Raw genomic sequence first — 13,511 nt, forward strand, 5'->3', positions numbered from 1 at the left:
GGTGGGGGCCATGGGGCATAGTGTTTGGTTGGGGTGGGAGCCATGGGGCATAGTGTTTGGTTGGGGGTGAGGGGCCCATGGGGCATAGTGTTTGGTTGGGGGTGAAGGGGCCATGGGGCATAGTGTTTGGTTGGGGGTGAGGGGACCATGGGGCATAGTGTTTGGTTGGGGATGGGAGCCATGGGGCATAGTGTTTGGTTGGGGGTGAGGGGACCATGGGGCATAGTGTTTGGTTGGGGATGGGAGCCATGGGGCATAGTGTTGCACTCCAAGAGTGAACTCAATAATAAAGCTAAAACAGGCACAGTTAGGAGATGTACATCCTTTGCTTTTTTGAGGAAACCTGACTCAATGAAGGCCATACTCCTCTTGGGTAACCCAAACAGCAAACTATAGCAGTCCAAAATAACGGAATGTCCAATCAAGGGTCAATAAAATATATATCATTTAATTAAACAAACGATATACAATAACTAAATCGAAATAAATGATAGCAATGGAAAATGTGTAGTACAAAATGTAAGTTTGAAATGCAATAAAAATTGTTACCCCTCAAAAACATATCTTTTTCCATGTGTATAATACAAATTGGGGGTTGAAAAAACCTCCTGACATGTCCCGCCTACCGCCCCGCCCACTTTTACTTTTCGGCCCACTATAGCCCTCATGTAAGGTACTTTCGGCCCTCTGTCAAAATCAGTTGTGCACCCCTGCTTTAGAGCGTAGCGTTTCTGTCAGGAACTCGACAGCGCCCCTGCAGGCCATCTCAGGTACCGCACAATAAGAAGGGCACAGTCCCACCTGTCAAACCTGTCAATTAAATATATATACATATATAATTACGAACCAGGTGATCTATACTACATAGATTTAGATTCTATATACAGACACCTGTATTCCCCAGAGGCTGCGAACAATGAGCTCCTCCAGTGATGAGGGGAAGGCTAGTATTAGCCAAAAGAGGAGCCACTCGGAGATGACAGATGTCCTCCATAAAGCCCTGGGGGCTTCGCTGGGACATGGACCCCAACAAATAGCGCTAATGGAGGACTGGCTCAGATTCTCGCAGGGCCTGGAAGAAATCAAAGGCCTTAAGGCACTGAAAAAGTCAAAAGGGGGCAGTAAAGCAGCCCGCAGGACGGAAGGAGCCCACACCCCCCTGGGCACGCCACCGAAGAAGAAGAGTGGAAAAAGGAGGAGAAAAGGAAAAGCGGGGTCTAGCAGGGGACGAGAAGGGTCCTCAAACACCTCAGATGAGGGGGAGGACGACTGGGAGGAGGAATACTCCGAAGAGGAGGAAGTTCTATCTATATCCTCTTCAGAGGGTGAAGGCCACAAAGCGCCGAAGAAAAGAAAAAATGATGAAACAGAAGAGAATGGTGCAGGGGACGATGATTTCGATCCAGAGGCACTGATTCATCCCAGATCATCTGAATGGGAACCGCCCCAAAGAGTAGCGGCATATTTAAAGAAACGCCTGAGGGCACCGCTAGCCAAAGAGGCTAGGAGCAAGATGAGGGCAGAATGCCCCAGACTTCACCTCCCAGAGGGTGCTGCGGATACACCCACCATAGACGAGAAGATGATTACCTTCATGGGGAAATACACGAAAGATGTGAGGAAGGGGCTGGACAGATCCTGGCGATCATGCAAGGATAAGATGCTAGATATGTCGGGACCCCTCACAAAGATTCTCCAGATGGGAGAGGAAGCCAAAGTCAGAGGAGAGCCAATAGACCCGTCTATTCTAATCGAGTGGGCCCAGAGGGCCATATGCATGTTGGGAAATGCCAACCATGCGATTACCACGGAAAGGAGGAGATCTTTGCTGGTGAAGATCGACCCCAAATTAAGTGAGCTGGCCTCCTCGGAATCTGCCTCATCGGCAAAAGGGAAGCTGTTTGGGGACTCCATCAAGGAACTGACCAAATTTGTCAACTCCTACGCAGCCTTGGATAAGGCTCAAGAGAGTCTTCGGGAGACAAATTTTTGGACGGGCCAGCAGAGGCAGGGGTCGCTCGGCTGGCCGGTTCCAATACAATCGATCCTATCAGGACAGAGCTCATTGGAGAGAACAAGAGGAACGCAGACAAACACCGTTCTTTCCCTCGAGAGGTAGAGGGAGGAACTGGCGAGGGGAACGTCAACAAAATAACCCAGGTGAGAATAACATCCCTACGTCTAAATACCCATGTAGTAGGTGGGAGGACGGCTCAATTTTTAAGAAATTGGTTGAACATATCGGGGGATTCCTGGGTGATACAAACCGCTCAAGGCTTTTATATAGATTTTCTAGATACACCACATCGAGACCACCAAGAGGGATGGTAATGAACAGGGAAGACAAGATCTTACTGGAAAGAGAATTGAGAGGCTTGGAAAGCAAAAGAGCCATAAGACCCGCATCAGGTCAGACAGGAGGTTACATAAGCAATATGTTCCTAGTAAAAGGGAAACACAAGACAAGGCCTATCATAGATCTGAGAGGCCTAAACGGTTACGTGGTGTACAGGCACTTCAAAATGGAAGGGATACACCTATTAAGAGATAAACTAATTCAGGGAGACTGGCTAGCCAGGGTAGATCTGAAAGATGCATTCCTGACTATTCCCATAGCGGAGGAACACTGCAGATTTCTAAGATTCATCTGGGGGGAAGCGACATGGGAGTTCCGTTGCCTACCCTTTGGCCTGGCATCGGCACCATGGTGTTTCACTAAAATGATGAAGCCAGTTGTATCACACCTCAGCTCAAGGGATAAGACTTATAATATATCTAGACGATAAATGTCTGATGTGCCAAGAGAAGGAGACATTGATTGAACAAGTACAGATAACAATAGATTTGTTAGAAAGTCTGGGTTTTATAATAAATTGGGAGAAATCCAGTTTGGTACCAATGCAGTCAATAGAATTCCTGGGTTTCATAGTGGATTCAAATCAGGGAACGCTCAGTCTACCCATTCACAAGGTGAACGATATCAAAAAAACAGCTGAGACACACACTAGCGAAGGGAGAACTCTCGTTGAGGGACATTGCGAGATTAGTGGGGCGCCTAGCGGTATCGATCCAAGCGATTTTCCCAGGACCTCTTCATTACAGGGCACTCCAGAGGTTGAAGATCTATCACCTCAGGAGGGGCACTTCATACGAATCAAAGGTGACTATTTCACAAGAAGTGAGGGAAGAGTTAGAATGGTGGCTCATTCATATGGAGGCATGGAACGGAAGAGCGATATTTGGTTCATCCCCGGACCTGATCATCGAATCCGACGCCAGCAGATGGGGCTGGGGAGCCCGATGCGGAAACCTGTCGACAGGGAGCAGGTGGTCAGATCTAGAGACGAGTCTCCACATGAACTGCCTGGAATTACTGTCAGGGTCCTTTGCAGTGAAATGCTGGACCCAGGAGAGGGTTCAATGTTGCGTGCTGCTGAAAATGGACAATGTCTCGGCAGTCAGGTACATCAACAGACTGGGAGGGACAAGATCCAGTTTACTAGCAGAATTGGCAAAGGACTTCTGGGAACTCTGTCTGGAGAGAAGAGTCTCAGTGACGGCGGAATATCTTCCGGGCCAGCAGAACGAAGTGGCAGATTGGAACTCCAAATACCTCAGAGACGCCAGCGATTGGAAGCTGGACGAGGAGCTGGTGTCTCGATGGGGTCCATGCCAGATCGACCTATTTGCATTGAGACTAAACAGACAATTACCCCGGTTCTTCAGCTGGAGACCGGATCCAGAAGCAGAGGCGACAGATGCATTCCTGCAATCCTGGGGTCAACAGAACTACGCGTTTCCTCCGTTCTCCATGATAACAAGGACGCTAGCTCAGGCGAGATGACAGGGAGCATCCCTAATCCTAATTACATCGGACTGGAAATGGCAGGTGTGGTTTCCCAGCCTGCTGGAATTGGCTGTCATGATGCCTACCCCCGGAGCACCAGGCCAGGCCCAGCACCCCCGGGAGCAGGCATCACGCCCCCGGGTAAAAGCCCAGCGGCCCTTTATAGGGGCTCTTTGGACTCTCTCCTGGCGCCCTTGGCGCCAGGCTCATAAGGGGAAGTGTTTGGTGCACTTACCTGAAGCAGACCATGCTGCACACTCACCTGATGCAGACCATGCTGCATGATGAACCAAGCCAAATGAGGCTTAGGTGGGACTATTTTTCTGAAGGAACTATTTTGTTACTTGGGTGGGGCTGTGGAAGAATACTCACCTGGAACTTCTTCCAAAGCTATTTAAGCCACGCCCGGACAGCCACACGTGCTTCGCGTTGTTCTGCATCCCAGCAGCTGAACGCTCACCGTGTCTGCTCCTGCACCTGGACTCCAGCCACGCCCGCCTCGAACCTGGAACACCTGTAAGGGAATAAGAGAAGAGAAAGGTGAAAACCAAGAACTTATTCAACCTTCTTACCTGCATCCGGAATCTTCACGCCAGCATTCCTGAAAGAAGACTTCCATTTAAAAGAACCGCATTGCTCGCTGCAGCGCCGCGCTTCACTCACCTGTTCCCGAGACGCCGCCCGGCTCCATCGCGGCTCTCAGCACCGGTCGCCACATCTCTGCACCTAGGGGAGAGAAGAAGAGACAAAAGGTGAGCAAGGGAACACAAGCGGAAAGCTGAATTTTCAGCCATATTACTTACCGGCTTTTCTTGGTGAACCATTCCACATCTCGGGTCGGCGCCGCATCTTTGGCAGGTACCGCACCCCGGCCCCTATGGGGAAAGGACAAAAGACATTACTGGGAAATTATAAAGACATTTAGAGGGGTCGCCCTCATCCCTAACTCACCTGATAACCCCTCAACGCGTCGCCTTTGTTCTGCACCTGAAATAAAGGACAGAAAAAACAACATAAAAGGAGGCTCACACTTGAACTTTTGCATCTTCATACTTACGGCGTATCGCTCAGAAAAGTTAAGTGGATGTGCCAGCGGCATTCTGAAAACCAGTGAAGTAACTGGACGAACGCGCGCCCCTGCACCAGAAGCAGGATGGAGAGTTCATCCTTCCAAACCATAAGGTGAGCTTAAACCGGGGGTTTTGGAGGAAGTCAGAGAAGAACGAAGAGGGTAAGGGGGGAGCAAGCACACTATTCAGCAGACAGTTAATCCCCTTTCTCATCTGCAGAAGGATATTCCTACGGGCCAGACAAGTAAGATTTGGGGGTCCTGTTCAATCGGTGGTCCGAATTCTGCACAGCACGCTTGAAGAGGCCACAGCAACCCAGACCAGACCAGCGCCTCCGTTGGAGCCAGGTGAGCGTTACATTGACTTATCAGAACCCAGTGGCTTTACCCAACACAGAATTCATCATTCGAGATCCCAGAGGCCGCAGTCACCCACTGGTGAGGTCAGGAGGACTCAATCTCTTAGCGTGGGCGATTTCAGGAGATCTTGGGACTCAATCTCTTAGCGTGGGCGATTTCAGGAGATCTTGGGTTAGGCCATGACTATCGGATGAAGCTGAAAACATCATTAGCGAATCATGGACCCCAGGGACACACAAAGCTTATAGATCAGCATGGTTCAGATGGAGTAGATGGTGTTTGGAAAGGAATATCCAACCCGATGGAACGGATGTAGTACATGTAGCTAATTTTTTAGCCTAGATGGCAGCTCAAGGTAAGGCGTACAGAACTATCAACACAGCCAGATCTGCGATATCGGCAGGGCACCCTAGAGTTGAAGGCTTAGCAATTGGGGAACACCCATTGATCTGTAGACTTCTGAGAAGAGTAAAGATGATTAGACCCCCTAGCGAGAAATATAATCAGTTGTTGGATGTAGACAAGGTTTTGAAACTATTTTTATCATGGCCAGATAATCAGGATTTGACATGTAAAGCAATTTCGGGCAAGTTAGCCATGCTCTTATGTCTTTTAGCATACAAGAGATCTTCTGATGTCAGAGCATTGGAGATTAACAGGAAAAGTATATCTCCGAACGGGGTGACCTTTTTCATAACTAGGAGGACCAAAACGGGGTTGAGATCTATTTCCTATGAGGTTTTTCCAAATCAACCAAAATTATGTCCAGTCAGATGCTTAACATCATATGAAAATATGACGAGGGAAGTAAGGCCCCCGGGGGTGTCACAATTACTAATAGCAATTTGTAAACCATTTAAAGCAGTTAGACCGACCACCATAGCCAGATGGCTTAGATGGGTAATGGTACAAGCGGGTATCGATATCGAAAAATATGGCGCTCATTCAACTAGAGGAGCGATGGCTACTAAAGCGTATAACATAGGAGCCAGAGTAGAGGACATTATGAGATCTGCAGATTGGTCAAATGAATCGACTTTTAAAACTTTCTATTTTTAACCTATGGAAAGTGCATCATCGTTAGTGGCGAGTAGGCTTTGAACAAGCATAATCCGAGCCTCCGGTCTTGACATAGAATTCATATTTTCCACACATTTGTTACAGAAAGTCATAATTCTATTAAAGACACGGAGGCGAAGGATTATCCCACCCGATCAATCGTAAAATATAATGTATTGTAATTCATGTATGGTTGGCATTGATTATGTTTATGGAGACATACAGGATGTATATTATATGCAATTTTGTTGTAAATGCTTAATTGGGCATATTATAGACTGTATTGCTGATATATGATTGTCCCACCCTTGTTTTTGGTTTATAGTCACCTCTTTGATTGTTTTCTTTAGCAACAGACAACAAGCAATCTGGAATTTGATCTAGGACACGACTGGAATGGACAGAATTTCAAAGTAGTACAGGACACAACCTCGCAAGGACAAAGAAAGAGGAGGAATGGAAAGAGGACAGAAGGTTTTATACACTGAGGACTTTGTTTATTGGTTACAGACTTATCACATGGTCAGTTCGAAGACCAATTGAAATGGACTACAAAAACTCAGAAAAACTTGGTTATTGTAGTTTTTATTAGTTTTGTATTAATGTTCTCTACGGTGGACCCGGAGGGTAGAATGGTGGTGGTAACGGGTCTCTTGGAAAACAGAGAAGTACACATCATAAATTTGTACGCCCCCAATAATGATACAACGGCCTACTTTAGGACCCTCTACGGTAAACTTGGCCCCCTAGCGGGGGGTACGGTAGTGTGGGGGGGACTTTAACTGTACCGTAGACCCCAGTATGGATAGGTCCAAGGACATGGCAGGAAAAACGGCATCGGCGGCTAAAGCGCTGAGTACCCTACTGAAAGACCTAGGCCTAGAGGATGCGTGGAGAAGGCTGCATCCCACGGATAGACAGTACTCACACTACACAGCGCCACATGATTTGTACACAAGGTTAGACTACATGTTTGTAACAGCCGGGATAGTGAGAGAAATAGAAGGAGCAGAATACAAAGCCCGAGTGCTGTCGGACCACTCGCCCTTGGTGGTAGACTGGAGACACCAGCCCCCACGACTGCAGATCCCTACTTCGAACTCTATTACCTGGCGGGGCAGCTGCAGTACGTGGCCAGGTGGCTCTCGACTGAAGATTCGGCGGAAGCTAGGCTCCTGCGCGAAGATACAGCCCCATACTTTCTGATGGAAGTGGTGTGGTTGGGCAGAGATAAACTGGTGGGCAAGGGGCGGCTACTGAGGTTGGGCTGGGAGATCTGGCACAGGACATGGAAGATTGGGGGGGACTAGGAACCATACTCCCAGAAGGCCCCTTTGGCGGCTCTGTGTGGGAGCGGCTCTCAACTACTTGAATCGGTCCGCAGATACTGGGAACAGGTAGGCCTAGCCACCCCTGGGACATATGGCAGGAAGGGGAGGCGGTGGACTTTCAGCGGCTGCAGGAAGAGACGGGAGTACATGGTGGCCAATATATAACCTACACTAGGCTGGTGAAAAAGACTAGAGAAAGATGGCCGGAGACAGTGCTCGCGGAGGATCCAGATGCCTCCCTGGAAACCATCTATGATGTATCGGAGGGCGGGCACGAAATATAGAGGATATATGAGCTCCTGCGAGCAAGGGCAGGGAAGGAGTTGCTCCAATTGAGACAGATTGGGAGGAGGAGGTGTGAGGACCCATGACGGATGGGCAATGGGAACGGGCCCAGAGGTACCATAAAAAGGTGTCCCGTAATGCGAGATTCCAACAGCTTCAATTGTATGTTACCCACAGGGCTTATTTAACCCGAGGGAAGATTGCAAAGTTTGGGGGGATCAGCTATGCAGCAATGCCCCAGGTGTGGGGAGGTGAACGCGGGACTGCTACACGTGTTTTGGGCTTGCCCGGAGGTGCATAGATTTTGGAACGAGGTCAAGACGAGACTGGCTGGCGGGGGGGTGGTGCTGGATGTGGAATCGGCCTGGTCATGCATGCTTGGACTATTCCCTAGACCCCGGCATTTAAAACACATAAGCAATATGAAGGACCTGGCCTATGTCTTGGCCAAACGTAGGATCGCCATGGGCTGGAAGGCGGCCCACAGACCTAGGGTGGAGTTATGGTGGACAGACCTCTTGAGGTGGGCGGAAGCTGAATCCGTAGTCTGGTTTGAAGCGGTCACCAGGGGGGCGAAGAAGAAGCCTGGCGGCAATGGGTGGCCTCGTTAGCAAACCCTCACCAGGGTGACAACGAAACAGAGGACCCGATTGATGGCTGTCTAGGTAGTGTGCCACCCAATGATGTTCCCGCAAACAATATGTGAGAACCGGCTCTAGTTTAAAGGGGGAGGGGGGAGTTGGGGAGATTGAAAATGTGTTGGAATATGATGCTTTCTATGTTTTGAAACAGTTGTAGTGCGTTTGTTTGACCTTAAAAAATAAAATAAAAATATATTTAAAAAAAAAAAAGTTTTGTATTCATGTTCAATGGTATTTGTTTCTTTGCTGCTGAACAGTAAAGTTGAAGAGAAAGCATAATCCTTCGCCTCTGTGTCTTTAATAGAATTATGACTTTCTCTAACGAATGTGTTGAAAATCTGAATTCTCCCCATTGAATTGCATTGGGGTTAGGGATATTTGAGTCGGGAGAAGGTAAAAATAGCAACATTTTCAACTGAAAATCGGGAGTCTCCTATCTAAACTGGAACAGTTGGCATGTATTTTAAGTTAATTGAAAGTTAAGAATAACGAAGTAGACATTTCAGCAAGTTGCACGAAAAGTGAAGTGCAACATGGTTATTATAATTGATGATGCTGTAGTTAATGTTGTGTTCAAGGTTTGGCCACAAATGACTCTGACACTCCAGTGAACTGTTAACTTATTTACTTAGGTTTAGGTACACCAAATACAGTTCTTAGGGTCAGGTAAGTAAAAGGGGACATAGGACACCCACCGGCATCCTCTCTCAGGGCTTACATCCTTGCAACTAACAAACCTGGAACTCACTCATAGATAAACATTCTAAGCCCTGAATTCCATCTCAAGATTCTAGTCACTTGCACCAGATGAATGCAAAGTTAATCACAACACATCTTTCCCCTATAGGGACAACAACAAGAACAGTAAAGTATCGGTGGCAAGATCAATATTTCATCAAAAGATTTGTCCAGTAAAGTCCCACCTGAAAAACAAAAGATTATTCAAAGCATTTCATATATAACCACAACCAACTCCAAAAGGTTTAGACCCTGTCACCACTTCAAAATCTATTAACATTAACATCAATGTCCATCTGTGGATTAAAATTAAAAGTCCACCTGTGGAGAGAACATATTAATATGCCTACATAGAACAGCTAATGATGAACACTTATCAACTTAATAACTCTAATGAAGATTTAATAAACACTCAAAACCTTAATATCTTATTTCACTCACACATCACCGCATACATGTCTACCAACATATGCCAAAACAATGGCACCAAAGTCTAGGAACAACATTTCCCTTTTTATACAGACAGTGTAATGGACAGTAGTCCGCTCAATGGTTCACCACAACCATTGCACCTTTTCACACATGCAACACATGTAATGGACAGTAGTCCGCTCAACGGTTCACCTCAACCATTGCACCTTTTCACACATGCAACACATGTAATGGACAGTAGTCCGCTCAACGGTTCACCTCAACCATTGCACCTTTTTACACATGCAACACATGTAATGGACAGTAGTCCGCTCAACGGTTCACCTCAACCATCGCAACTTTTTACACATGCAACACATGTAATGGACAGTAGTCCGCTCAACGGTTCACCTCAACCATTGCACCTTTTTACACATGCAACACATGTAATGGACAGTAGTCCGCTCAACGGTTCACCTCAACCATTGCACCTTTTTACACATGCAACACATGTAATGGACAGTAGTCCGCTCAACGGTTCACCTCAACCATTGCACCTTTTTACACATGCAACACATGTAATGGACAGTAGTCCGCCTGTGGAGAGAAATATGTTAAACTACATAACTCAATTAAAGAGAGAGACATGTACCTACAACATCACTCTAATAAACTAATATATATCAGCTCTAGTATCTCAACTCTAATCGCCAGCACCTCTGCATTCTCTCCTACTTCACCATTTCATAGAGTGTAACAGAGGAACACAGAGCTCCCATCCCCATCAAACTTCATAACTGAGTCAGGCCTCCCGCTGCAGCACTCATGCCGAACTCCAGGACTCCACTCAAGCCAACCGCAGCAACCTTCGGTTCCAGTCAAAGGTAAGCGCTGACATCGGATAACTTTGTCAGTGATCTCAGCTGCCTTCACTATGACCAATAGCTTGTAGCCTTGGCGCAACAGATGTTTGCACAGTCCATGGGCCCCAGGCCCCTCCCAGATCCATTAACAACTTCCAACTCTTCTGAATGTTTGTACAGTCTCAATTCTCTTAAATGCTTTATGAGAGACTGCCACCTTGAACTTCACCATGCCAATGAATGAATGAACCTTGCTGCTCCAATGAACTTCACAGCTCCTTCTAATAACCATAAGTCTCACAGAGCCCACTGCACTTTACAGCAGACCGTTGTACCTTTCAACACTAGAACTTCTTGTCCCCACTGCCCTTTGCAGCACACCCTTGTCACTGAAGTGCCTCTTCACTCCCTATGCAGTGCCTCTTCACTGCCCTGTGCAGCACTTCACCGCCCTCGCAGCGCCTCACCTCTTCACTGCACCATGCAGCACTTCACAGCCTCTGCAGCGACCACTCACTGCCTCTTGCAGCGCCTCTTGACTGCCTCTTGCAGCGCCTCTTGACTGCCTCTTGTAGTGCCTCACTGCCTCATGTAGCACCTCTTCACTGCCTCATGTAGCACCTCTTCACTGCCTCACGCAGCACCTCTTCACTGCCTCACGCAGCACCTCACTGCCCCTGCAGTGCGTCTTCACTGCCTGTTGCAGCACCTCACTGCCTTTGCAGCACTTCTTCATGCAGCGCCTCACTGCCTCTGTAGCATCTCACTGCCCCTAGCAGCGCTTCACTGTCTCTGCAGTGCCTCTTCACTGCCTGTTGCAGCGCCTAACTGCCCTCGCAGCACCTCTTCATGCAGCGCCTCACTGCCTCTGCAACATCTCATTGCCCATTGTAGCGCCTCACTGCCCTGGCAGAACCTCTCCACTGCCTCATGCAGCACCTTTACATCCATAGCTGCTCTGTTATTCCAGTGCCTTCGTAGCGCCTCTGTCTGGGCCTTTCTTGCCCCCTCTGCCTCTGTAGCACCTCTGTCTGGACCTCAATTGCCCTCACTGCACTTGCAGTGCCTCACAGCCATCCAGCGCTCTTACCTGAGAGAGGATCACTTCTCAGAGGGGGGGGGGGGGCGGTGGGTTTCTCCCTTTGGTGCTGTCCCCCCAGCACAGCCAGATCCCATCCTCGTCGCCAGTGTTGTGTTCAAGGTTTGGCCACAAATGACTCTGACACTCCAGTGAACTGTTAACTTATTTACTTAGGTTTAGGTACACCAAATACAGTTCTTAGGGTCAGGTAAGTAAAAGGGGACATAGGACACCCACCGGCATCCTCTCAGGGCTTACATCCTTGCAACTAACAAACCTGGAACTCACTCATAGATAAACATTCTAAGCCCTGAATTCATCTCAAGATTCTAGTCACTTGCACCAGATGAATGCAAAGTTAATCACAACAGTTAACTACATACAATATTAGATATAATAAACGTATGCGTTCATTCCAAGGAGTGACACTCATACATCCATTTTGAGTGATGTCTCTCTCCTCATAGATTAAGTGAAAAAACAGACACCACAATGTTTGTGAAAGTAAATGAGAGGTTTGCGTAGGATCACGAGAGAGGGATGCGATTACGACTACACCAAGCAAATGTAGGGCAATGCACAGCAGTCACAGTGATATATGGCTATTTTTCCAATTAAAATTACATAACGAAGTGCCCAACTTGCCACGCTTCCCTTTTAATTACGTGCACTTCACAGCTTGTAAAGTGAGAAGACCAATCTCCCCGCCAATTGTTGCCAACGTTACTTTCATGACCATAGGCTTGACGAATTGGCCCACACATTAGACTGCGTAAGAGGGAGCACGATCCCATTCTGGGAGTTTACGCGCGTGCACGTGTATGTCTTCGGTAACGGCAAGTAAAATGGGATACATTGGAACGAACAAGATTATGTCAGAGCGATGATCCATGTTAAGATCAGGCACACAAAAAACGTTAATACTTCAGCGTTTCATGTTCAGTACTGACCCAACATGGCCACTGTGGGACGCGCTTCCTCCCATACATATCAGGGCGGTCCGCAGAGATGCCAGCAAATTTAACCGAACGTTTTCCTTCACGCATTGTGGGTGGGTGCGGCATTAGTAGAAACAGTAACTCACAGGGCTCTCTCAAACGGTATCTGCGGTTTAGTCCCGGCAGGAGACTCGTTCGCGCCAACTGAAAAGAATTCTGAATAAAAAAAACAGCTGAACTCGTTGACCAATCAGAAAATGCCTGTCACGGGGTGGGTGGGTCTTGCATCTAAAATCACCGGGGATGCATGGTGATCACGTGACACCGGCACTGTGGAATTGGTTGTTCTTCTTCCTGTGCTTTGGGTTTTTGCCGCTGTCTTCCGTACGGCCTCCTCATGTACCCGATGTCCGCCTTCACCGTGGAGCCACTTGGTGAGTATCAGCAGTTGCTGGGTAGCCCCCGTTTGAGAGCGGTTACTGCTGGTGGGGTTTACAGGTGGCTCCTATCCAGGGTTGTCTATTATTTCACTAACGTTTCAGTCGTTATCCAGGGCCCAGCTGGAGCAGTTCCAACAGCAGGAAGGTGAGGCTGAGGGTGTGCCATTGGCGTGAGTAGTGTTGGTGCGACGAGCACGTCATACAGTGTGCCACTCGCAAACGCATGGAGCAACCACACTCTACGGGTAAAGTGTGCCAGTCGCGGGTAGTATGTTTACGCAGCGAGCATGGCCCCTTCAGGACAGTAAACAGAATTTCACCCCCTTGTTATCCGTTTTACAATGTAAGCATTCTTAGAGTGCGTATGCATGGGGAGCTACAAATGTAACTGCCACAAGAGATGCACTTTATAACCTTTTTGTCCGTTATAGACCCGTTTGCTTGATAT

At 47.9% G+C, this 13,511-nt stretch overlaps 1 protein-coding gene and 1 long non-coding RNA gene across 6 annotated transcripts in view; one reads left to right on the forward strand and one right to left on the reverse strand.

The window, feature by feature from the left end:
• Positions 1–12,739, reverse strand: part of LOC138467962 (uncharacterized) — a 201,172-nt gene extending 188,433 nt beyond the window's left edge. The window contains exon 1 of the long non-coding RNA XR_011268173.1: positions 12,636–12,739. This is a non-coding gene — a long non-coding RNA (uncharacterized lncRNA). The remainder of the gene's footprint in view (positions 1–12,635) is intronic.
• Positions 1–13,511, forward strand: part of NUP35 (nucleoporin 35) — a 538,931-nt gene that overhangs the window by 157,518 nt on the left and 367,902 nt on the right. Inside the window, exon 1 of one of the 5 annotated variants that reach the window (XM_069608306.1) lies at positions 12,608–13,057. The exons of 1 other annotated variant lie outside the window; for it this stretch is intronic. In XM_069608306.1, the coding sequence (XP_069464407.1) occupies positions 13,021–13,057 (37 nt within the window). In that variant the 5' untranslated portion in view covers positions 12,608–13,020. Of the gene's footprint in view, positions 1–12,607; positions 13,058–13,176; positions 13,209–13,285; positions 13,407–13,511 lie in introns of those variants that run through there. 3 more of the 5 variants (XM_069608304.1, XM_069608308.1, XM_069608307.1) reach the window with 3 other exon arrangements.

Source organism: Ambystoma mexicanum, chromosome 4q (assembly GCF_040938575.1).
Source record: "Ambystoma mexicanum isolate Mex_15411 chromosome 4q, UKY_AmexF1_1, whole genome shotgun sequence".
In the NCBI taxonomy this organism is placed as follows: domain Eukaryota; kingdom Metazoa; phylum Chordata; class Amphibia; order Caudata; family Ambystomatidae; genus Ambystoma; species Ambystoma mexicanum.